Source organism: Scatophagus argus, chromosome 13 (genome assembly GCF_020382885.2).
Source record: "Scatophagus argus isolate fScaArg1 chromosome 13, fScaArg1.pri, whole genome shotgun sequence".
NCBI classification, from domain to species: domain Eukaryota; kingdom Metazoa; phylum Chordata; class Actinopteri; family Scatophagidae; genus Scatophagus; species Scatophagus argus.
The window spans coordinates 19895264-19919972 of NC_058505.1; the positions used below are offsets into that span (position 1 = coordinate 19895264).

At 39.8% G+C, this 24709-nt stretch overlaps 1 protein-coding gene across 6 annotated transcripts in view; it reads right to left on the bottom strand.

The window, feature by feature from the left end:
* astn1 (astrotactin 1) overlaps positions 1-24709 on the bottom strand; it is a 356774-nt gene that overhangs the window by 223689 nt on the left and 108376 nt on the right. For 4 of the 6 annotated variants that reach the window (XM_046409632.1, XM_046409630.1, XM_046409631.1 and 1 more), the window contains exons 6-10: positions 20667-20816; positions 18897-19046; positions 13491-13658; positions 4269-4353; positions 911-985 (exon numbers count right to left, since the gene is read on the bottom strand). In XM_046409632.1, the coding sequence (XP_046265588.1) occupies positions 911-985; positions 4269-4353; positions 13491-13658; positions 18897-19046; positions 20667-20816 (628 nt within the window). Of the gene's footprint in view, positions 1-910; positions 986-4268; positions 4354-13490; positions 13659-18896; positions 19050-20666; positions 20817-24709 lie in introns of all 6 variants that reach the window. The other 2 variants (XM_046409633.1, XM_046409634.1) reach the window with 2 other exon arrangements.

The window sequence follows — 24709 nt, forward strand, 5'->3', positions numbered from 1 at the left end:
TATGTTCAAGTATTTTTTTGGTTTATTTTTAAATTTGGTTTTCATTAGTTATTTGATGCTAAAACGGGGGGAAATTTAAGAAAGAGGGTGAAATGTTATGACTGACAGCTGCTTGTGATTGGACCTGATGGATGTATGGGGTAGGACACCATGACATCACTGCCCAATCACTACTGGGCAGACTCCAAATGATGTCACCCGCACAAGATGGCAGTGCCCTTTTTTGGCATTTGTTTCCTTATTTTTTTTTAGATTTGGAGGAAGTGGAGATGCATCCTCCATCTTCAGATACACTCTACGCTTCACACAAACACAAAGTCAATGTTAAAGCTGCTCTGCGTCTGTTTGATGGCCAAGACTTGCTAACACACTTGCCATAACAATCCTGTAAAGTGACAATGTGTCAGTGGTGTGTTTACAGCTTGTTATGCTGCCTCAAAAATGTTCATTAATAAAGACTTCTGTCTGTGTATATACATAAACAGAAAAATTCCAAGCTTGTCCTTTGCTGTCATCATGCTGGATGGCAATGAAGCTGTCACTTTCATGAAACTTGCTATCCAGTGATTAATTACTGATTTCACATAGTCAACTAAAGTTTCTTTTCCAATTAATGTCATAAACACATTTGGTGTGAGATTAAAACTTGATTCTCGACATCCGAAAACATTCTGACCTGACAGAAAATAAAGTTGCTCTGGTTAGCCAAGTTGAAAATCTCTTACAAAATCCATTACATAAAACCTTGTCAAAAATTGTCAGACGCAGCTAAAGAAATCAAAGCTAGTGTACCAGAATTATAACCAGAAGTTATTTTCTATCTTTTGCGAGTGTGTGCGTTTGTGTGTATGCTCACAGCAGTATGGAAAATCCAGTTGGATAAAACAAAGTTTTGTGAAGTTCCTCTTACCTGAAAATGCGATCAGAGGGCTGTTCTCCCATCACAAGATCAAAACCGCGCTGGAAGATGGTGTAAGGCCAGGGACTGGAATGAAAAAGAGAACAGATCAGAAGAAGAGACAAAAAAGACGGGAGAGAATAAAACTGTGTGTTAAAATCAAAGCAAGAGAAGCACTAAATTTTTCAGTGTACCCACCTGCCTAATCTAAACCCCCGAAAATCACAAACCATGTTTCAATGTCTCACTTCAAGTCATCCCCTCCTTCCAGAGACCCGAAAATCACGAGCTGCATTACGATGTGTGCTGTGTGTAAACATGTTGATTGAAAAATGTGTTCTCCGGCAGCTGACATGCAATGTGACTTTGGCTCATATCTATTTACCAGGGGAGGGATAAGAGGGGATGACAGGGTGACACAGAATGGGAGAAAGAGACACAGAGAAGGAGGAAGAGAATAAGGTGGATGGAGAGAGCAGACGGTGAAAAAAAAAGAAAGACAAAGAGTGAGAGTGAGAGGGAGGGAAGGAGACAGATGCCAAGAGGCAGAAGTGAGAAAGGGACAATGATGGAGATTAATGGGGAGTGGCAGCTCGGGGACTAAACAGTCTGCAAAGTGAGAGTGTGGGGAGGAGAAGTGACAGGGGCCCGATGCCATTCTGAGCAAACCTACACTACTGTAAGCAAAAAGAACATCGACCAAGAGGGGAGCGGCTTCCAAGCCACAGGCTGTGGTCATTAAAGATTTAAGTCACCCCAGGGTGCCCCCTATGTTACACAGTGACAGGGACACAAGGAGACCACCAGGGAAATGACATACAGAGGTGCACAGGGCTTGGGGGAAATTCAGATGTCTCAAAAAAAAACAAAAAAAGATCGACATTTTGAACGTGCACTGAGGCTGACATGGAATGCCGTCAAAATAAAGAGAGAATAGTATGCTCTATGTCTGCTGCAAGCCACACACTGCAGGGCTCAACAGTAAGGAATAAGGACTGTTCACCTGCCCAGGGCAAGTAAAATGCTACCTCAGGCAAGTAAATCTAGCAACTCGTTTGCCCGATCGGGCAAGTGGTAAAAAGAATTAAACATCTTGTTTTCCTTCTGTTTTTTTTCTGCAGTTGCATGGAAGTAGATAAGGAGTGAGCATTCTTGCATTTGTTCTCATCTCTGTTGAGAGCTGCGCATGTGTAGTATGAAGTAGGACTCATGAGAACATGGAGCCAGGTAAAGACATTTTGGAGCAGAGAGAGTTCAACTGGGTGGTGTAAAAAGGGCGTGGGCCACAAGTGTGAAAGAAGTGGATAAGATTAAACATGACAATTAACTTAAGTCGTTGCTATTATTAATTAACCGCTGATAAATAAAAAATTTGTACAGTGGCAAGTAAACAAAATGACTTTGGGAAAGCAGATTTCTGAAACACTTGCCGAAAAAGGTAAGCGAAAAACAAAGGCGGGATCAAAAGAAAATGTGGAACTTTTTGGTTGAGCTGAAACTGCAAAAATACTACTTAAACTGACTTCTTTAAACAAGCTTATGATTGATATATATTGTTTTTATGTTTTTCATGTTGCTCTTTTTATTAGCCTGTAATCTGGATGGTTTTAATCTCTGGAGGGACAGCTGACAGTGGGATCACAAAGGGAACTCCTGTAGGTGGGCGCTGTCTTCTTTGATGTGAGAAGAATAGTGGCACCTCAACACACACACACACACACACACACACACACACACACTGGGTGGTCATCCGGTGGTTGGCACTGTGACTGTGGTGTTAGCCAAATGTCAAGGACTTTTTAACAAGCAGACATGAACCCAATTAAGTGTTGATGTGACTTCCTGGGATGGGGTCTGAAACAGCATTTTTCATCGCCAAAAGATATCAAGCCATCACTTGTAATCATTATTGTAATATAGAAGAAGTGACCTTGCACCCAGAAACCATGACAAAGCACTCACAACTTCAGTGACTAACTGCTAGCCAAAAGTTGTTTAATAACTGTGCTAAAATTCATACAACTTTTTAAGTCAGTCAGTGGAAGTCATTTTGGTTTAGAGGCACCTCTCAATTTTTAGACAGGAAGATCAAATTGCACTTCATGTGGAGTACAGTACCTGTCACAAGAAGCTGTGGCTATGAAGGAGCTTTTTCAAATCAACAAGAAACTACCCCCTGATGATGTCACAGTGATGTCAGCATGGTTATTCTGTGCTGTGGAGACTACAAACTCAAAACAAGCCTGAAAAAATAGAATCAAGGAGTGGAGAAATTAAATCTAATGAAAATATGCTGTTGGTTGCATTGTAGGAGCTGTAGGACTCAGGCTATTTGGAGTGTGACCTTTACATACAGTTAGAATAAATCCGCCTGCGCTGTTTCAATTCTCTTTCTCCTCTTCGCAAATGTGTCTGTTGTGAGTCCACAAACTACATGGGAGTGCAATATTAGATATCTGAATCACCCCTTTAATTATGCACAAATGGAAAAACAAAGCACAGCAATGCAGTATGGTCAGCCACGCAGAGGATTTGGTAAATAGAGTTGGTAATTACTTTCAAGGCTTTAGAACATTAAGTCTATTCAAATTAAGTCAAATGGATTTGTAGAACATCTTTTTAAAAATACCCATTGACCAAAGTGCTTTGCACAGAGATTTAATATATAATTAAATAATCAAAACAAAAATAAACAAGCGAAGAAGCGAGAGAAACAAAACCATTTTTAACTTTTAGGACTAGAGGAGTCAAACACAACTGTAAAAAGTGGGTCTTTTGCTGGGATTCAAAATTGTTGATAGATGGGTAAGATGTGACAGCGAAGGCAAAGTGGCTCTCGTGTAGGCCTTTAAAGGAGCACAAAAACCGCCTTCTCAGGGACAATCATGGGGACTTCTGTCTTGCAGACAGGACACTGTTGGCCATCTGGCGCTTTACATTCTCAAGGCAACTTAGAAGAGATTGTACTCATCACCATGAGATGCATGTCAGAACCACTACAGATCTTATTCTTGTTGTCAGCATGGTTTGTGATATGAAAGGAATGTTTGGAATGCTCCTCAGTTGTAGAAATGATCTAATTAGGCCAGTAACCTTTCAAGCACTGTCTGCTGTGGACAACTTTCTACTTTATGTCTACAGCTAATCACTTGCAAATAAATCTGTGTAGATTAGGTTCTCCTGCCATTTTGTCTGATTCGAAACATTAATTGGTGTTGGCAACATCACAACAGTGTTTCTCTTAAACCAAAAGAATGCCGTTGTTTGATCTGTAGGAGTGTTCCCTTCTTGCAAATGATTTTTTTCCATAATTTCTTTTGCTTGATAATGAGCAATCATGAGCCATCATGATGTGATTATCATAACTTACCCCTGATTGGGACCCCACTCACTGCGGATGCAGAGGTGCTTGTGGACTGGGTCCTTCATGTAGCCGTCGAGGCAAAGGCATTCTCCTGCAAACACAAAGGCAGTGATTCAATCATTGCGTTCATTATAGTCAAGTCTTTTTTAATTCCCCTTGCTCTTCTCCCTTTATTTTACTCCTGGAGTGCTATCCCAATGAGCATCCACTTCAGGCATCTAGAGAACTCTAAATCATCTCATTTTTAATTATGTAGTCAGTGTCTTTTCAGCTATTTGACACATATTTTTGTCCAAATTTGTCAGCAAGAGCTTTCATGAAATGAAACATGCATCTGTTCCATCAGTTCGTTCAGTCCTTTACAGTTAATCTAAAAATGGCAACTAATGGCCAATGGTGACTACTAAAAGTGACGGTGCTTCCCACTGTGCATCATACCATTGGATGGCTTTCAGACACATTTGATAAGGACACAATCTGTGAAACACTTGCTGGCTCAATGCTGCGCTGTTCACATTTTATTTTGGAGGTTGAAAATAGATGGTCTTCAGTCTGCATGATAAATTTTCTAATCCTAAAGCACAATTAGCTGAAAATAACTGAAAAGGGATGGTTCTGTTTACTTTGTACTTAGCAATAATGCAAACCAAAGATCCACTCCAACAAATGTTTGCACAATAAATAACAAGTTCTTAAACTTACTGTACTTGTTCACATCAATTCACAATATGAGTTCAAAGCACTCATCATACTTTAAACATATTTTGACAAAAACAAATAAGAATGTATGTTGTTTCACCACACACAAAGTTAGGCTCCATCTCGAACCATGTGTTCCACCACCTTTTCATTTTTTTTGGCCATCTAATTTGCTTAAACTTACATATTCTAAAATTATACAAAACCACAAACACTAGACCTTAACTGCACAGTGGAACAGAGCGTCAGGCATCCTAAAAGTAAATAATGAAGTTGTCTGTGAATTATTAGTCTAAATGTCTAGATTTAATAGACTTGGTTTATAATGTTGTTCATGTTGTTATTTGACTGGTCCCATTGGTTGAATAACATCCTCTACCTAATGAAAAGTGATTAGATCAGTGATTAGTGTAATGAATAGACACTTGGCATTGTCATTATTTACTAAAGCAAAGCTTGTCTGGGGCTGCTATTTCACAAAATCCACTCAGCACTCAGGCCTAAGGCAACATTTTGGGGCTATTGCTAATAAGACTGCTAATAAGGCAACACTACTCAACTGTACTGGAAAAGACTCTGATCGTTTAAAGCCGACTGTTAACCCCGCATTCAGGACCCGGAGTTGGCTCATCTGATATGCACACAGAGCTGCTGAATGGAGACTGATGTACTCTTATCTGTCTGATGCATTTTTCAAAAAACTGAGCAAATCTGACCTGATCTAACATCACCAACAGAGCTAGAACATTTGAGTTTTAGAAGGGTGTGGATTGAGAGAATGCTCTACATTGACATTCTCCTGATAAGTGAAGCCTTTTAGCAAAGGAAAAAAAAAGGAAAGAATGAAAAATGAAAAAAAAAAAAACCAGTGAAGCATCAGCTTTTCGTTCTGCTGTCAGCTCCCAGGAGAAATGTTGGCCTTGACTTGCTCATTGCGATTGATGGGGGCTCACCTTTCATTTAGAGGGTTACTCGGGAGTAACATGTACAACATGTTCTGCTCATGCTCAATAGGAGGCAAGTGAAGGGCAGAGACCCTGGGCTTTTATACACCACTGTTAATGGAAAAGGTCAACTGCCAGTACCTGTCAGGCTAAAGGAAACCATATTTACTGATTTCTCTGCTCATGTTCTCTAAACGAAAAGGAAATGACTCAGACAGTTTGCAATTTTGTCCATATTTAATAGCACATTTATATTCAAGAGAATCTTTGCATTCTCTTGAGCCCATGTCATCTCTAACACTAGGTCTAGTTAAGCCCAAGATCCGAAGGGGATCTGAATGAGTGATTAGAGCATAATCGAATCCAACTTCAGACAGAGACAAAAAGAGAGTGAAGACATCTCCTATAAATATTCCTGCTCAAGAAATGAACATCTAGCTGTAGAAGCAAACATTAAACATCCATTTATCCTTTCTGACAGGACAATGTAAAGAAATCTGAGAGCTTAAATTGTTTGAGGTGCTTATCCAGAAGTAAGTGAAGGAGGAGAGAAACAATGCATTTAGTAGAAGGCATCTGTTTTGTCAATCTAGTCACAGTCACAATAAGTACAAGGCTGATATCCATTTAAGAAAGATTAAGTTTAAAGTCTAGGTGTGAGTAGTACAGTTCAGCTGTTCTAAGGTGTGGTCTAAACAAGCAAAGTGGAGGTGCAAAAATTCACTGCTCACTGGACCTGCATGAGAGGAAAAGTGTGGATTATAACAATAATGGGTTGAATAAATGCTAAATCATAGACTAAAAGGGCAAAAACAAGAAAAATACATTTTAAAACTAGCTGTTTAGCAGCCCAGTTATTCATTACATTATGTCTTTTGACCATTGCTCATTAGAGTGAATCTTGGCATTAATTCAGCTGTATCAGAAAAAAGACAATAAGATCCCACGGCGCCCTGACCCAAAAACAGAGAGAGTGCTTCATTCAAAGACCAAAGGTAATAATGCAGACCATGTAAAATGTTGATGTATCACAGTTTGGGTACAGACTTTCTCTCGTCGATAAGTATGTCTGACTCTAGATTAGTGACGCCATTGCCTTTCCATCACCCGTAGCAATTAACTCAGTAACTATAATGTCACCAATGTCATTAGAGTCATGTGAAACCATGGCTTCTGTTTAACAGCTCCCAGCTTTTGCCTATTCAGGCTTTATAAGAGCATGACAATAGACTCCATGCTACTACACACAAATATACTGTTTACCAAGCAAAGCACACGGACCACAAAAATATGTCGGTATTATCAACTAAATTGGCCAATGATTAACAAGAAATTAACGTGTATTAATATGTATGCTGGGGGTCTTAAATTTGCTTTTATATCATTGTTGGATTTTTAAACTCTCAAAAAAACAAACAAAAAAAAACAATACCAGTCAAGCTGGAATGTAAACATTAAATTTTCATTTCAAAATTCAATATTTAAGTTTGTCCATGTGCTATCACCACTGCTGTGTTACTCATCTTAGTAATGTGGTCATGTCCAAAGGCCTCACTGTGTTATACAGCTTTTAAGTCAAACACATGCCCTGCCCCTCTGACGTTATGCAAATATTTATGTAAAATGCATCACCTGAATGATATATTGTAGCAGCTCAAAACTGCCTCCTCATGTACTGGCTTTTCCTTGGCAGCACTCCCAAGATGCAGATACTGTAGCTCACTGTAGACATTAGAAAGGCAATTTTATATATATGAATGAAAAGTAAGTAATGTTGAGGCAGGGACGACATGACAGGAGCTGTGGCGTTTCATTTAGATTTATAGTTTAACAGCTGAGCAGTACTAAACGCCTCATCTTGCTTTAATTGCCGCACTCTCGGGTCACGGCACTCAGATTAAACTTTTTTTTTTCACTTGCAAGGTGTTACATTCCCTACTTACTCAAGATACAGGCGAGCTTCTAAGCTTCGCACTTTATTTTCATCACATCCCGCCCAGCTATTTGCCATCCTTTAAAACACATAGAACTGATTAAGGGCGACCAGGCTGAGCAACGTGTACACGGTGTCCTTAAATCGCCTGGAACTCTTGATCTGTTGCATGAGCAGCTGCACAGGAAGTATACTTTTCTTAATGTTGTGTCACTCATGCACAAAGTTATTCAGCTCATCAGGCACACATCCACACATCGATCCATTACACAGCCACATCAATCAAACCAGCAGGTTATGATCCGGGAACATGTGTCTCCAGAGGCACAGCATGTCTCTTTTAGTTTCATAAAAAGTCCCCCGCACATTCTCGTCGAGAACGTGGTGAAATGAGCCAGTAAACATGAACACCCAAAGTGCAAGGTTTAGGGCTCTGGAGGAAGGGAAGAACCGCGCGTTAAGACATCCACCGTCTTCTTTTAATGTCTTGCAGGAGCGGCACAGATATTGTCGCAGCCCATTTCAGTTTTCATCAGTATCTCCTCCAGCAGAAATGGGGATTGGATTTAAGCTATCTATAGCACCTCCACAATCTCCCTGCAGCCCACACACACTTTCACTCTCTCCCATGCGCACACACTGTCATACTGACGAACACACACACACACACACACACAAAAAGCACGCATACGTAACGGTTTCATTACGAATGCATCATATGAAAAATACAATAGAATGAGTGAAGCCTTGCTGCCAGTCCTGCTGGTCCATACGTCATTTTAAGAAGCGAGAATAATGTGGGTGAGCCTCAGAAATTTTTCCAAGAAAGGCAGGCAAGAGACATGCTGGGCCAGCTTTCTGATTCATTTAAAGGTCTCAGAACTCACTCTGCATTGCCCAAAGGACAGATCTGCTGCTGAGTAATGAATGCAAAGCAAGGAAGACACTTTCTCCTCTTTAAATGTGAGATTTCTTCACACACTCTTAATTTGAGTGACTGGAAGAGACTTTCCAACAAAGCAGGTAGAACTAAAACGAGTCTTTCTGCCCGTTGGTGTTGTTGCCTCCAATGGGGAGACCTAATTAAACATGAACACATTATTCTGACATGGACAGATAATGTTCTCCAAACAGCATCTGAATTTTTGGAATATCTGTGACCTTCTCACCTCACTTGTCACCTGACCTGTCACCTTTTTGACACAGTATCAGTCAAAATTAAAAGTAACAATACAGACACGTATTTACTTTGTGTAAAACTGAGATGGATTGTAATTTTTAAGCTAACATAATTGCTAGTTCCTTATCTGATGCAAAAATTGAAAGCATTTTTCATTAAAAAAAAACAGCTCATTCTGCTCTTTCTTAGCTTTTGTTATGAACTGTACCACTTTATTGTCTTCTTCAAGCCAGGTCCAGGCTTCCAGCTATTTTTGTACGTGAGAAGACTTTTTCTTGTTAGTACAAGTTTACTGTGTAAACACCTCAACTCAAGCCATTTCAACGATCACAAAAAAGAGTTGTGAAAAACAACACTATAGTTGCCGGGTTCAGCCAGTATTTTTAAAATATCATGAGATTTACTTATTTAATTACAGATTTTTTTTGAAGGCTAAATTGTTCTTAGCTTGTTGAAACAACAAGATGCACTATATGATTCTGTTTTACACAAAGATCCCACTTTGTTTGGAGGCAGGGAAGATCAAAACGAGTTCAGAGAGAGAGCGAGAGAGCTTGCTAACCAACAAAAAAATGTTCTACAATTCTGTTTTATCAGCATGCTGTTGTCTTCATTTGGAATTGGAGTGTAGTCTGTGGCTGGAATATAACAGTAACTGTATATGATGTTATATTCCAGTTTTTCATGTGATATATTGTTCACATGTTTTTGACTTTTGCAGTTTGTTTTAATTGATTTTTGTTTCATATGTCACAAGCATGTCCAGCTTCTCAATATCCTGAAAAATCTGATTTGACTTTTCACCCCCTATCCATCCCACATCATATCATAGTCACAGCTAAAGCTATTGCTTTCATAAACCCAGCTGTATATTACATTCATGTCACATTTAGCTATCCAGCTGACAGCCTCTGTAACAATTTTGTAACAAGTGCAAAGATATAAATTCTAAGCAGTTTTGAGTTGCGTGATCACGGGAAGCCTGGAGTAAAGATTAAACAACAATGGTGTGTTGCCATTTACTTTTCAATTTGCACTTTTTCATTTTTCAGTTTTTAAGTCACAAAGGAAATTTCATAAAGTCTTGCATCAATCAACAGTTACTGACATACTGCTATTTTCTTCAATATGCCTCAAGCATAATTTATTTCAGGCATGGCGTCAAGCTCACAGTATATTTATCCTTCCTTCCAACACATCATTCATCTGTGGAAATACAGTGCTGAAGAAAATAAACTATATGAAATGCAGCAGAAGAGTGAAACGGATTTCGAAAAGAGGGGAAAAGTATCAGTGGCAGTGGTTAGCACTGCCGCCTCACAGCAAGAGGGTTCCAGGTTCGAACCCCGGTCTGGGCCCTTCTGTGTGGACTTTGCATGTTCTGTGGGTTTTCTCTTCCTTCCACTTCCTCCCAAATTCCCAAAACATTAGGTTAATTAGCCACTCTACATTGCCCCTAGGTGTGCATGTGTGGTAGTCAGCTGGGATAGGCTCAAGCACCCCATGACCCTGAGGGATAAGCGGTATAGAAGATGGATGGAAGGATGGTTTCAAATGTCTGTCAGAACGTCTGAACCCAAAAAGGGTCAGTAATATTAACATCAAATATTTCAACTGCAAGCTGAGTATTGAAACTGAGATTCAAAGCAAAAATTATGTGAATCCTGCACACTTCATTTAAATCTTGAAATGCCATCTTGTGGTGGTATGCCCCTGTGCACCTGTCAAGTTCCACTTTACATCCACGTCTGCCCCGACCATCACATGTAGCAACTGATGGAGAGCTTCGTCACATGGTGCAACCACAATCACATGACGCTCAGCATCATCAAAACCAGTGAGCTTGTGGTGGACTATGATGCTTCAAATACTTTCAAAAACAGGCTCAAGATTCTAAAACATGGGTGCTTCACACACATCTTCAACCCAGCAGAACAGAAGATCTATACAATCAGCACAGCTTCAATCAGATTTTAAGAGCCAGGTCTACAAGTATGATTTGTGACATGGCAGCTAGTGGAAATCAGTCCTGGTCCAATTCGCAACTTAGAAACTTAGGGAGGAACAAAATTTACATGTTTGAAGATTCTACATTTTGAAGTGGAAGGATTAAATGCCTTTTGAGGGACTGCAATAATTCTATTTTTTTGCAGAAAAAAACCCCCACATCACACATTATTGTTCCAAGCATCTGAATATACATCTTAAAACATGCTAGTGCATTATCACAGCAAAATGAGAGCTTTCTTGATCTTTTATTTTGCAGCACGAGCCCATACACAATATGACAATAATACAGTTTTAAAGAATATCTCCTGTGTCAACTGGTAGCAGCAGGTAAGGGAAGCTACAGAAGGTCCATCTATTAGACATGCTATTTCATGTTGAATTTCTGACTGTTGAGCCCAATTTATTTAGGGCGCTCAGCACTTTTGAAGACTGTTGACAAATTTAACAATACAGTATCGCTCAACACTTACCTTTCATGTCGAGCGTTGTGGCACAAACAAAGTAATATTTTGCAATGGATTGTGATTGGGTTGTCCTACTGTGTCACAGTAATATCCTCATGATGAGACAGCAAACCTGTCTGACACATTTACAGGAGTTTAGTGTGTTCCAGTGTGAGCCACATAGGACCAGATCTGATTGACCACATCATAGAAACAGTTGGCAGACATCTGAAAATACCAATAGTGCGTCTCCTCGTCCTCGTCCTTCATTTGTTGATCCAGAACATATTGGCACTGTAGCTTCCTTAGTGGTTCTAATGGGTGCACGGACTACCTTATTTTGTTTGATTTTTTGCGCAGGTTTTATTATCAGAAGGCAGAAGGACACAAAGTAGCACAAGAGATAGATACAAAAGCGACAAGCTGTGAGAAGGACATATAAATTGGGTTGGTAAAACTAAAAAAGCCAGCTGGAGGAGAGTGTCTTTTTAACACAGAGAGAGCAAAACTTTTTGTTGTAGCACGAATTGAAAACCCTGCTAGGCTCTTTGATTTCTGTTGTGTGACATCCATTTAAAATATTGAGCATCCTACCACAAATCAGGCTTTAGTCCAACAGAAAATGCTTTTTGAAAAGGTTTCAATGTTACATCCATTCAGACATCATAGAAGTTTAAAAGATGATTCAAAACAAGTACACCAGACGGCTGGATGAAGAAACTCTGACAAACAGAGTTGGCATTGACTCCTTGACTTTTGTAAAATCTTACTGTTATATATTATGTTATATAATATTTGTTTTTTCCCTGCACATGCTGCTTTTCATTTCCACTTTTCTGTATCTGCTATAATTAATTTATCTACTAAGCATCTTTTATTATCAAGCTTTGCTCACTAGAAGCTGTATAAAGTGTCCCTGCTACTACTCAGAGTACAAAAGTTAGCAGTGGAGATATGCAAAGCAAATGATGAGCTCTGCGGAGAGCTCACCTGGACAAAAACAGCTCAAGAGCTTCAGGTAATCTATTTTCCATATCAGACTTGGCAGTAAGATGGGCCATAGTTGTGGTCGAAACTGCAAACATTAAAGAGGCTCCTTCATATAGCAACTGACTGTGTTTTGTTCACTTGATAACGATAAGCACTGGTGAGTAGACTGGTAATAAAGACTACAAGTTCTGGAGGCCTTTTGCAAGACTTGGCTTACTAGAAAGCCAAACCAGGAAGGCCCAATTGGCAAGGAAGTGCTATTGATTTTTTCCAATTAGAGCAATCACATTTGATGAATTGACCAGGTCACAAACCCCTGACTGCTGCAACAGGAAAAAAAAATGGCCAATGATGTTACTACAATGTGCAAATGTATTTTTTTTCTAATAACTTTGAACACAACAAATTCATTGTTTATATCTATGACGGCTTCATCAAGTTTTTGCTGCCTGCTAAGTTTAAAACCAAACAAAATACATGGGCACAAAATACCACGTCTACTTCTTTAGCTGTTAGCTGTTTGTGTCTAAAACATCCGTCAAGTAGCACCAGTTGCGTGTAGTTAAGGCAAGCAGTCCCATATCACACACATTGTCCAGGAAAAACTGGAAGAGGTGAAAAAGATGCAAGCGTCTATTTGTTACATGTGTAATGTCTGAACAATGGAGAAAAAAGAAAGACGAAGGAGAGAAAAACAAATGTCTATACCTTATGTATTACCTCTTATGCTTGGTATGGTTGGTTGTATTAACAAATTTGTCAAGTTAAACAAACAAAATACCGTCAGAATCGTATTTTGTTTTAAATAAACTACAGTATGAAGAAATAACATATAAATCATAGCTTCAATTTGCAAGCAAAAAAGTAAAGTAGCATTTTATCTCTTGTGTTCTTCAAAAAAGACAGAAGCCAGTCAAGCCACGCAGCTGAGACTTCATTCATATCAGCTAATAGCTGACAGGGTTTCCATGGTAACAATGCCAGCACGGTACAGAACCGATACTTGTTTATGTCGTGTTCTCGGCTCACCTGTCTCAGGGTCACACTGGTGCTCACAGGGGTCCAGGAGACGTCGTCCACACAGCTCGCTGACCCAGGGCCCGCTGGCATTCTGCTGGTGGTACAACAAGATCTGGGCCGGGTTCAGCCAGTCTGAGGCATCCAACTGGCTGCCCTGCAGTAAAATGAACCTAGAACCTGAGCAGGAAAGAGGGAGGAGGGGTGAAAAGACCCAGAGCAGAAGGAAGGAAGATTCAGATGGAAGAAATGAGAGATGGATAGAGGGTCCAAGATCCGGAAGAACAGGAGAAGGAGGCAAAGTGAGAGTGATTGAATAGATGGCAAGTGGAGGGAAGGCGGAAAAGCAGAAAAGAATAGAAAGGAAGGAGAGAAACACACAAGCATATTGGGGTTGAAAGTAGATTTTACCATTTCACAAACACTCCTTGATTTTTGTGTTCATATTTATTAAAACTAAGAAAAAAGGTTAAAAACACAGTATATTTCAGACCCTACAACTAAGAGAGTAAGCACAGTATTTGATAGTTCTTGACTTAAATGGGGATTGAGATACTTTAGAAGTGAAAAAAGCTCCAACAACCATTGTTAGAAAAACTTCACAATAAAATGGTTTGATAAATGCAGAATATAAATGTTTCATTAAAAAAAAGAAAGGAGAGTGTTTAATTGGCTGCAAGATCAACTTGACCTTACAAACACTGCATTAAGATTCTCAAACAGCTTTCCAAACACTACTCTGATATCTGGAAAGGGATTCTTATTAATCAGTATCATTAAAGTATGAGGCGAGATCCACCCAAGACAATGAACCTTGACAGCTGCCGAACCAGAAAGATAAAAAGTCTTCAAACAGAGAGATTTCAATTAAACGACACTTAGCCAGCTGAGGCATCCACACTGTTGCCCTGCAGTCAAACACATGTTCCAGGAACAGGAAGGTAACAAAGATGAAGCAAATAGAATTGTGTGCACATATTGTCTTTGGTGTTTGGATAATTATTTACATGAAGGTTCATTTAATGTCATACATCAATGAATCACATGTTATCATAGATTAGTGTTCAATGTGTGCACTCAATTGACTGGCGACCAGTCCAGGGTGAACCCCGCCTCTCGCCCGTAGTCAGCTGGGATAGGCTCCAGCTCCCCCGCGACCCTGACGGATAAACGGTATAGAAAATGGATGGATGAATGGATGCACTCAAGTATTTGAGTATAGCTTTGTTTGGCTACATTTTTACTGCTAAACTTATTATTTGTCCTTCTCATTGGTGTAAAATTGCATTATGCAGTAAAGGTTAGGGGTTGGGGTCTCCTTGCCATATACTTCTTGCTGATCCAGTGACTTAATATACAATGTGCATTTAATTCAATCATGTTCAGGATGATGACACACATGTTTAATTAACTATATGCCCTGGGCACGTTAAATGTATAGTAACTTGGTTAAAGATGTGGAAGAAAATTTACTCTTCAAATTCTGAACCTGTTCAGGCTACTCTGCAATAGCAGAACTATTTTTAATTATTTACTGTGTGGTGACGAACATTTGACGGTTAATTAACACTTTCTTATTTAATTAGACAAATAATAAAACTGGCTCTTGGGTATATTATGAGTGGCACTTGTGACATAAATAAAGCAACATGATGGGATCGTTGTCGCATCAAGACTCAACAGACTCTTACTGCCACGATGCACCACAGAGCGACACAGGAAATCATTCCTGCCTGTCGCCATCAAACTGTTAAACTCAGCACTGTGACGGACACACTCACTGTTTATACAATGTACATATTGGCTACTTTTACACATTGCACATACCTGTATTTTTAAATTTTCTTAAAAAATTTTTGAATACAGTTTTTGTAAATACTACTGTACTTGAGATTTTAGTTTTTGTTTATCCTATTTATATACTCTGCACTTTTCTCCTTTCTTGGTCGGGAATACTGCATGTGCAATTGTCTGTAGAAACAAGAATTTCCCTCCAGGGATTAATAAAGGAATTCTGATTCTGATTCTGATTCATCTGCAAACAACCTTCAGCTGTCATGCTGCTTACTAGCCAACATGTGTTTCAGCCAACATGGAAGGTGAATATGATAAACCGATTAACATAAATGAGTCACAATCTTGACAGTGTTGATGAGCCGTATTGCTCAGCTGTTTATTTTTAAATTTCACCTTTTGAGCATCTGACCAGTTAGGGTGAGCTGTGAAGCAGGAAGATGTAATTAGCAGACAGGGACTGCATATATTATAGGGCTGTGCATTGGTTAAAATCTGTTGATACAATACATATCAACATATGGGAATTACAATTTATATTACCAAAAAAATGTTAAAATGCCTAAATTCTGGGTTAAATTTAAATTGGTTGGGATGGAGGCTCTGGCTCTCCTGTTCAAAGAGTAAAAATAAATAATAATAATAATAAAGTGTATGAGTGTGTGCGTGTGTGGTTGTCTGTCTTTGTGTGTCAGCCCTGTGATTGACTGGCTTCCAGTCCAGGGTGTACCCCGCCTCTTGCCTGTAGTCAGCTGGGACAGGCTCCAGCCCCCCCACAACCCCGACGGATAAGCGGTTTAGAAAATGAATGAACGAATGAACTCTTGAAGCACTCATTCTGTACAACAAGTAACTTCTTTTACTTCTGAAAGTCTACTTAAGGTAAGCTACAGTCTGATAACACTTGATTTAAACACTATTACACTAGGATGATCTGGGAAATATTTTGTTCAGTCAGTTTAAAGCTGCTTGGAAAAAGCAGTTTTATAAAAAGGCACAATCATTTGAAATTCAACTAGCTATGCAAAAGATGAATACAGTCACCGGGAGACAAAGGCCCCTGGACACCGGACACAGCAGGTGTCACTATAATAGCTGATAGTATGAGCTATCCACTGTGTGATCTCTGTAAATTAGCAGCAACACTCATTGACCAAAGCCCTGTCCATTTGCAAACACGGGATGCACTGGGCATTTGCATGCCGGGCATATTTAACGACTTCTTGGCAGGCTCTGCATGCCCTAGTTAGTGCCATCCCCTTTGATGATCCCTTGAAAACTAGAGCACACACTGCAGATGGATGGACACATCTTGTTTGTGTGATTGTTGGGAGCCATTAAATTGCTAAAAAAAAAAAAAAAAAAAAAAAATCAAACTTATTACTTCAGAAACCAATCAGTAATGGTTCTCTTTTTATACCTCAGTTTATGTGCTGTTTGATATCTTTGGCAATCGTGGGTATAAAATATTTTTGTTTTTGCATAATGAAATGAATTCCAATATTAGACAGAAATGTTTTGTGGGTGTATGCAAAAAAAAATGAAAGATGAAATAATGTGCTGACCTCTGACTTAAAAAATATTGATCAGATTATGAAACTGAAGTCAACTTGATTCATATCTTGAGCTCAAGTGGAATTAAATGGAATTCCAGGGAATATGTACAAGTGGGCACCTGGGTCGAGAGCCAGTTTAAGCACTACTGTGGTGCACTTCAGTCAGTCAAATAAACTATAGTGAATTATATGTTGCGCTTTATTAATCCAACCCTATCCCCAAACAAATATGTCTGTTATGAAGACATTCATCGCATCACATTATACATTTAGGAATACAATACAGTAGGTTTCATGATAAGTCTGACTAAAAATTCTAGTTCTTTCTTAGTTAGGAATATGCATTTTGTCTTTATACAATACTTGACCCCTGAGATGGACAGGAAACATCATGGTCCTGATCCATCTTACTGAACCTTGAAGTTTCAGTCACACAGCATCTCATCATATTTCTCACAAGAAGAATGTTAAAAATACAACTTCACTAAATGGAAGAGTTTCATCTTAGTTACTCATCTTGTAGGGAAAAAAAACAGTGACAGAAAAGTCATAAAACAAATAATTTAGTGTGACCAAGAGAGGTCTTTTCCATTATAGTCAACACAAACGTGCAACATAAAACACTACACAGCTGCACTGTTAGGCTCATAAGCACATGAGAATGCTAATGTTAGCATTGGCATGTTTGTCCACTCATGACATGCTTCTCGCTTTGCACCAACCAGAAAGCATTTCTTCCCCCCTTTTCTGTGTCACTCACTTCCACTGCTGACCGTTCTGTGAGTTGTATTTTAACACTCCATACTTATGAGCCACTGAGTGACTGAAGTGCTCCGGCCAACAGTCTTCCAGGGAGGTAGTATGGCAGTCTCAGACCAATGCTACAGGTGACAGGCAGCAAAGGTCCCTAGCCACTATCAGTATAGGCATGTTAGGAGCCATAAATCACAGGGCTACAGCGACACCCCTAGAGATAGCTTTAAATGTAATTTTGACACATTTCAGGCAAGAGACAGAGGGCAGTAGAAAACCTATTTCCACCAAATACATATTGAGATGATAAGCCTCAGACAGATTCTATTTTAGACTCCAAGTTAGTCATAGAAAAAAAGTTTGTCCTGTCCTTTACTGTGAATCTTACAGCAGTAGATATTATTATCCTGCGTAAACAGACAAACATCTCCAGATGATTACTTCCCCCTGATGTGAAAGGCGAGGAGAAAGGTGTGACTCCACATTTCTGTGCTTTTCTTCACTGTATTTGAAGGCAGACACATGCGCAGCTGTTGGCATTAATAGCTTCTTTCCCCAGTGGTAGAATCCAGATTTTCATCTGATTCACCATGACATCAAATCAAGTCTGATGAGATTGTGGAGACATTTATGGAAACATTCTAAATCGATCCCAGTTTTGTAATTCAACAGGCGGATTCACCATCTTTCATCTCTCCTTTCAAAGTTCCCTCCCTGGACACCTCCCTGGAATTTTAATATCTTCCTGGCAGGCCAGCATGTACTACCGGAAAGCAGGAGCGCTTCGAATCAAATCAGACCTCCAGATGATAGATGAGTGAGCCTAGTCACAGTCTATAATATATCTGGACTGCCAGCTCATTCCTGTGACAGCTGAAAAATGCCAATGAGCCAGAAGGAGCCAGCACTTGGCCCCTGCGGTTCTGTTTTTTTTTTTTTTTTTTTTTTCCTGCAGGTGCTACATTGAAATTCATTAGTGAGGTGGTTCAACAAATCAGAAAGTACAAGGGAGAAGAGTGATGGAGGGTTTGCTGCGGTTGGTCAGTGTGACCTGGCCTCAATGTGCTCTGATGCTTTGCTGGCACATTTGCTGTGCGCACTCACATGGGAAACCGGGGAGGGGGTGGTCGACCTGGCATTTACCTTTGTCTTTGAGAGAGCAAAACCGACCGCAATATGCAGACACTTGGTTCGAGAGATTCAGCCAGCTGAACTCCCCGAAGCACGGCAGAAAAATGCCAACTCAGCCCCCCCGGGGCTTTGAGCGCCCACAGAGTTGTGTGTGGAAAAGGCTGAGGTTGGTGTAAAGCCTTACCATCAGCGATGAGGTGCTCCGGCACATGTAGGATTACCCGGACTGAGAGGCTGCAGGAAAGGTGAGAGGAGTAAACCAGGCCGATCACACAGCTGATGACGCTGATCAGAGTCAGGGTGGTCTTACTGATGGGGCTCCGCGGGGAACCTGCTGCTGGAAACAAACAAACAGGGAGGGAGCGGGGAGTGGTGGGAACAACAAAAGACAGATACATGTGAAGAAGTGCCTGCTTTTTATTCCCCCACAACCCCTCCATACCATAAACATACCGTACATGCACACAACCACACATACACACTGCCAACATGGGGAGTCATTTCACAAACAAGCCAAAAAAAATGTGCTTAACGGCCATGAAAAGGACCTTTGGATCAAAAACCTCAAGCCTTGGGGAGGTTTAGACTAGGCATAGCTCAGTGGCACAGAAATAAGGTTTACCTTTGAAGGGTATTAACGCGGGATGTGGCCACAGAAGAGACATGGGCCTAAATAAAAATAGTTCCCTCTTTCCTCTGCTGTGCCTCTCTGCCAAAGCGAGAACGCTTCCCTTATCTCTTTGACACCACAGTGCAAAAGAGAAAGTGTTAAAAGTGACCTCATACCCACAAGGGCATGCATACATAGACACACACACAAACACAGGCACACACACACACAGAATCGTGTGACCTTGAATAAAGCCACTCACACTTTGTTTGAAGTAGCTATTTTTTTCCACTAGCAGAGTAACTCTAGATTACATTGTCACTTTTTAAATTGCTCTGGCAGAACTTTTTCATTCAAAATCTGCCCAAGGCAATCCTCTAAACAAAAGCTGACCTCTCCTATTATGAATAAAGCTAGTTATTTAATTAAGTAACTCACTCAGGGGCAGGATGTTTCACCTTTTTGACATCTTTTAAAAAAAATATTTTATGCATTTTTACACATATGGCTATTACATCTCATTCTTCGTCTCCTCGTTCCTCTGACGTAAAGAAATACTTCTGTCATGCTTCATGAATTATCCTTTCCTATGGATCTAAACAACATAGTTAGGGTAGCATTGCAGCCACTTTATTCTATTCTTAAGCCTCGCTCTAATTAAAGGTGTTGGCTGCACTTCTGGAGGCTTCGCTGTGTTTGTGACACCTGTGTACATGACAGAGGAATAATTGGCTTGGAGGCGTTGTAAAAGCTTGTAACGCCTTCTGACAGCAGCTATTATTTTCGGGGCATTGTCTTATTTATTTATTTTTAGACTTTCCCTACATCGCTATTTCACACACTGTTACTGCACATCAAAGCTGCAAGGACATGGCATGCGGACAGAAAAAAAAAAACAAACATGCTGCACTACTTCACTTTGACAGTATTTGCATCGGATCCTCCTTAGAAATAATATTTGTGAGTAATATTATTTCAAAAATATTGTGATTTTCATTTAAGGTGCACTGATATCGAAAATATTCTGCACTTGAAAACCTTTGATCTCATCGTCTTGTTTGATTTCAGTCAACAAGATTGTATGCAGATGCACTGAGATCACCGTCACATGCTCACAACCACCGTTAAAACATTCTACACACACTCACTGTATGTAAATACACAGCATACTGTACGCACAAATTCCACGTAGAGTCCTTTGGGAGTCAGAATCATGAGCACACACAACACTGGAGCCATCCATTTGCTATATGCACTGTAAAGGTTACTTGTCATGCGTCGTGGCGATGGTAATACCATCAGACGGCGGTATAAATTGTCTGTAGGTGTATGAGTCCTCCTTACCCCCTGAGCCCCACGCGCTGTTGGCGTTACCATTTCTCATACCTCGACTCCGGCGGCGACTGCGGTTTGGGTCGGTGTAAAAGGCCAGCTGAGGCTCGCTGTCTGCCTCCGTCCCAGAGTCCCCGTCTGGGTTCAAGAAAGTTGAACCCGCTGTTGGATTCACACATAAAGAAATAAAAAAAAAAAAATACACCTACAACGAGGGAGTAAAAGAAGTTCTGGACCAACAGTTGGGGGTTTGATCTCAGACTGGCCTCACAGAGAACGCCAGGAGGGAAGAGGAATCCATTGCTGGACTCCGTGTGGAAACAGATCAGAGCATCAAAGTTTCAATCAATAATTGAAATGTAGGCTAATGGACACCGAAGCCAGGCAGAAAGTACACCCCATCACACATTAAAGAAAAGCTTGAAAACATATTTTTCTTATCTCCCTGAGCATCCTGGTTTAACATCAGTGCTTGTTTTAGCTATTTCATCAACTAAACCAACATTACATTAACATACACTCGATCGCTGAACGAATGAGAAGTAGGCTAGTCCTGACATCCTGATAGAAAATGAAGCTTTCCCACCAGGTGTGGCTGCAGAAGTGAACACAACGCAGATTCTTATGTTTGAAGTGTGCTTTTTAATTGAATGGATTTTGAGTCCTTGAGTGAATTAAAATCTTGCCAAGTTTGCCTTGTAGCATGGACTGCTCACAGTAGGTATTAAAACTATACACAATGGAAGAGAACTGATATAATAATGTTGAAAAAAAAAAAAAAAACAAATCAAGTTAGAGAAGTGAGTTTAGAAATGTCGTCATATTACTGCTAGGGAGCATAAGCACAAGAAGAAAGAATAAGCCATTCATTAGGAGGAGAAATTGCTCCATGAAGTAGAACTTCATTTGAGATTACCTTTTCTGCTGCTGTTGCATGAAATGAATGGTTCAAATTTGAATCACAGCACAAAAGTCTTGTGTTTATCTCAACGCCATTATTTCAAGGCCACGCTGTTCTGTAGCTTGAATTGTTTGGGATATGTTTGAGACTGAACTATGTGGCTAGGAACTTAGTCACACCGGTCTTTAAAATTAAGATATTTATCAATTTCAGTGGAATTGTTGAAACTAGTGACTTTGCAGAGGTAAAGCTGCTTTTAAAAGGTCCAGTTTGTAGAATTTAGAGGTAGAGAAGGAATATTCGTGATTGTATTTTCATGAGTGTTGAATCAACTGAAACAAAAAAAATCGCTGTGTTCTTGTTACCTTACAATGTACCTTTTTATATCTAGAGAGGAAGTTCTCTTCCACTTGGTCTGCCACACACACAAACACTCACAGCATACCACAGACTGGCACTAAGTGCACTTTATTTACTTGTTTTTTTATATTTTTATATATTTTTTTTTTAAGTGTTCATTTTTCAGTGCTACTTATATGTGTGCCTTTAAGCCGAGAATCTCTACAAAATTTTGTTATGCTCGCATAATGACAATAAAGACTCTTGAATCTTGAATGTTGCACAGGCATGTTTCTACAGGAGCCCAGAATGGACAAACCAAACACTGGCTCTAGAGAGGGCCTTTCATTTGATTATACAGGCTGGACCTTTAAGCAGAGTTTAAATTTAGCATACAAATTCAGACTACTGAACAACTAAAATGTCTGTGAAGTGCTGGCTTTGGAATGGAGACAAGTCAAAATTTTCAGTAATGGACGGTAAAATGGTACAAATGCACATAAATTAACTGTGTTAACGTAATGCCTGAGAGTGAGAGGCGAGTAGGCACTGATCCACAAAGCCATTTCAACAACTTAGTTTTTGCAAGAGTAAGTAAATTTCAATGTAGTACTTCCTGGTGTGAATGGGCAAGTACATAGTTACTGTGTTACTTTGTTATTCTTTTATCTTTTACAAAAAAAAAGCAGTTGTGAATTTACAATTGCCTACTTCACCACTCTCCTGTTTTCATTGTCATGTGGAAGATCACTGCCACCGATTCCGAGATGGTTTATGATTAAATGAAATGTAGAGAAAAGTGCAGTGTTGACCTTAAACAGGAGTGCTGTACGGTGTGTGTATTGCTTCAGAACTGCGGTAAATATTTACAATGCACAAGTACCGTCTTATCTTAACCAGAATGTACATAAACATTTTCTCCCTGTGTCAGTATCTCTGCAGCAGCTTTGTGTTGAAAACAGATGGCAGCACCGCAGGTCTAATCTCATAAATTGTTACTCATAGAAGCATCATTTAGTTGATCTGTTTAAAAAGTATAGATGGAAAAAAGGTGGATGACGTACAGCAGATACAGTATGTGAGATGAAAAATATAAAGACTAAATAAAAACAAAATAAAACAACTAGGCACATACAACACATAGTTGGATGTCGCATTTTGCAGGACAACATGACTCTGCACAGTTTAGTTTGAGATCCAATCCCATTCGTACCATTTAATCTTTTGTTTGTCATTTTGGTGAAAGAGCAAATGTCCCTCTCTTGCTTCAGTGAAGAAAATAGCAAACTGAGCGGAACCTGACTGGTCTGTCTGTTAGAGGATGAGGAGGGCTGATGTACAAAGTAGATACAAAACAGGCTGATAAACAAAGCGCTCCTACAATACAAGATGCTTTTAATGAATTTAGGCTGAGTGTACAGTTAGCAGAGACATTAGCTATATTTAGGGGGCATGAATTGAAACTTGTCTTACAAGTGTTAGCGGATTGTGTATCACAAAGTGAGAAGGAAAATCCATCAAAGCAGCAAAGATTTGCCGCCTCAGCGGGATGCATGCAAACCGAAATCAAATTCATGCTAACGTTGCTCAGTGACAAGAGCTTTAAAAATCCCCAACCAAGACTCTGTGTTTGATTAGACGGCAGAGGATCCCTCAGAAAAAAAAAACGAGAGGGAATAAAAACACTGTTGGCAGCAATGTCAATGTGACAAACTGACGAAAGGACTTTTTCATGGCAGTAGCTTCATCAGCTTTTCATATTGTTTGTTTTAGAACAATATGCACTGAAGATATGAATGCATGGTGCAAATATTATTGGCAGCCATGACTATCTGACAGCACAGATGTTGGCGCTGCTTTACTTCACAAGTGGGAAGGCTTTTTTCTTTTGATGACACCATTGTTTCAGCATTTCACACGACTGATTTAATAATAAAGCAATATTCACTGCACAATTTCCCCCCAGAAATGTTTACTGGCAGAGACCAAAGTCCTCTGGAACAGGATTCGGTGTACTACTGAATCTCTGCAGTGAAATGAAGACAAAAAACATCTCCATGTGGTGATTGGGAAACAGAGCTACTTCTCCAAACACACAATGTGTTCCAGTGGTTTTAAATCAAAAATAAAGAAGTCATGTCTAAGTTTGGGTTGTTGCACTGCTGTGTTTCAGGCCAGGCCCGCTGTTCTAATGCCACTGTACTACTACTAGAAGTACTAAAGGAAATGATGCACGCACTGCAGCTGGATGAGGAAGGAATCAACGAAAAAAAAAAGCAAGAAGAAAAGTTACAACAGTCTGATTAATGACGACAAATGAATATTTTAATGCAGGCTAAATCTGTACTCAAGGACTCACAGCTGCTGCATGTGTAGGCTCTGAAGGTACATGATAATCTATACATGTGCCTCTCTAAAATGTAACCACACATCAGGGCCATGGCGGAACACAGATACCACGTGGCTACTGAAGGGGCTGTGCCTGGTCGGCTTGGGATGCTTGTGTTTCATTGAAGACAGCATTACAGAGGCAATTTGTAACATATGGCCTGAATTTGAAAGTAGTTCCAAAAATAGAGGCAGCATATCACTAGATGAACTGCCAACTGCTGCTCACTGTACTGTTTGCTGTCTTCTCCTTTTCAAGAGAACACATCTAGTAAAGCCATCTCTACTGGAAACCTTATTGTATCAGCCATTAAACTAAATGGAGTTCCATCCAGTTAGGAGGAATGTGAGTGGCCCTGTGTGTAGCCCTTAAAAGAAATAGATATTGTAATTGGATAAAACTAAAAGAAGGGCCCAATCACATACA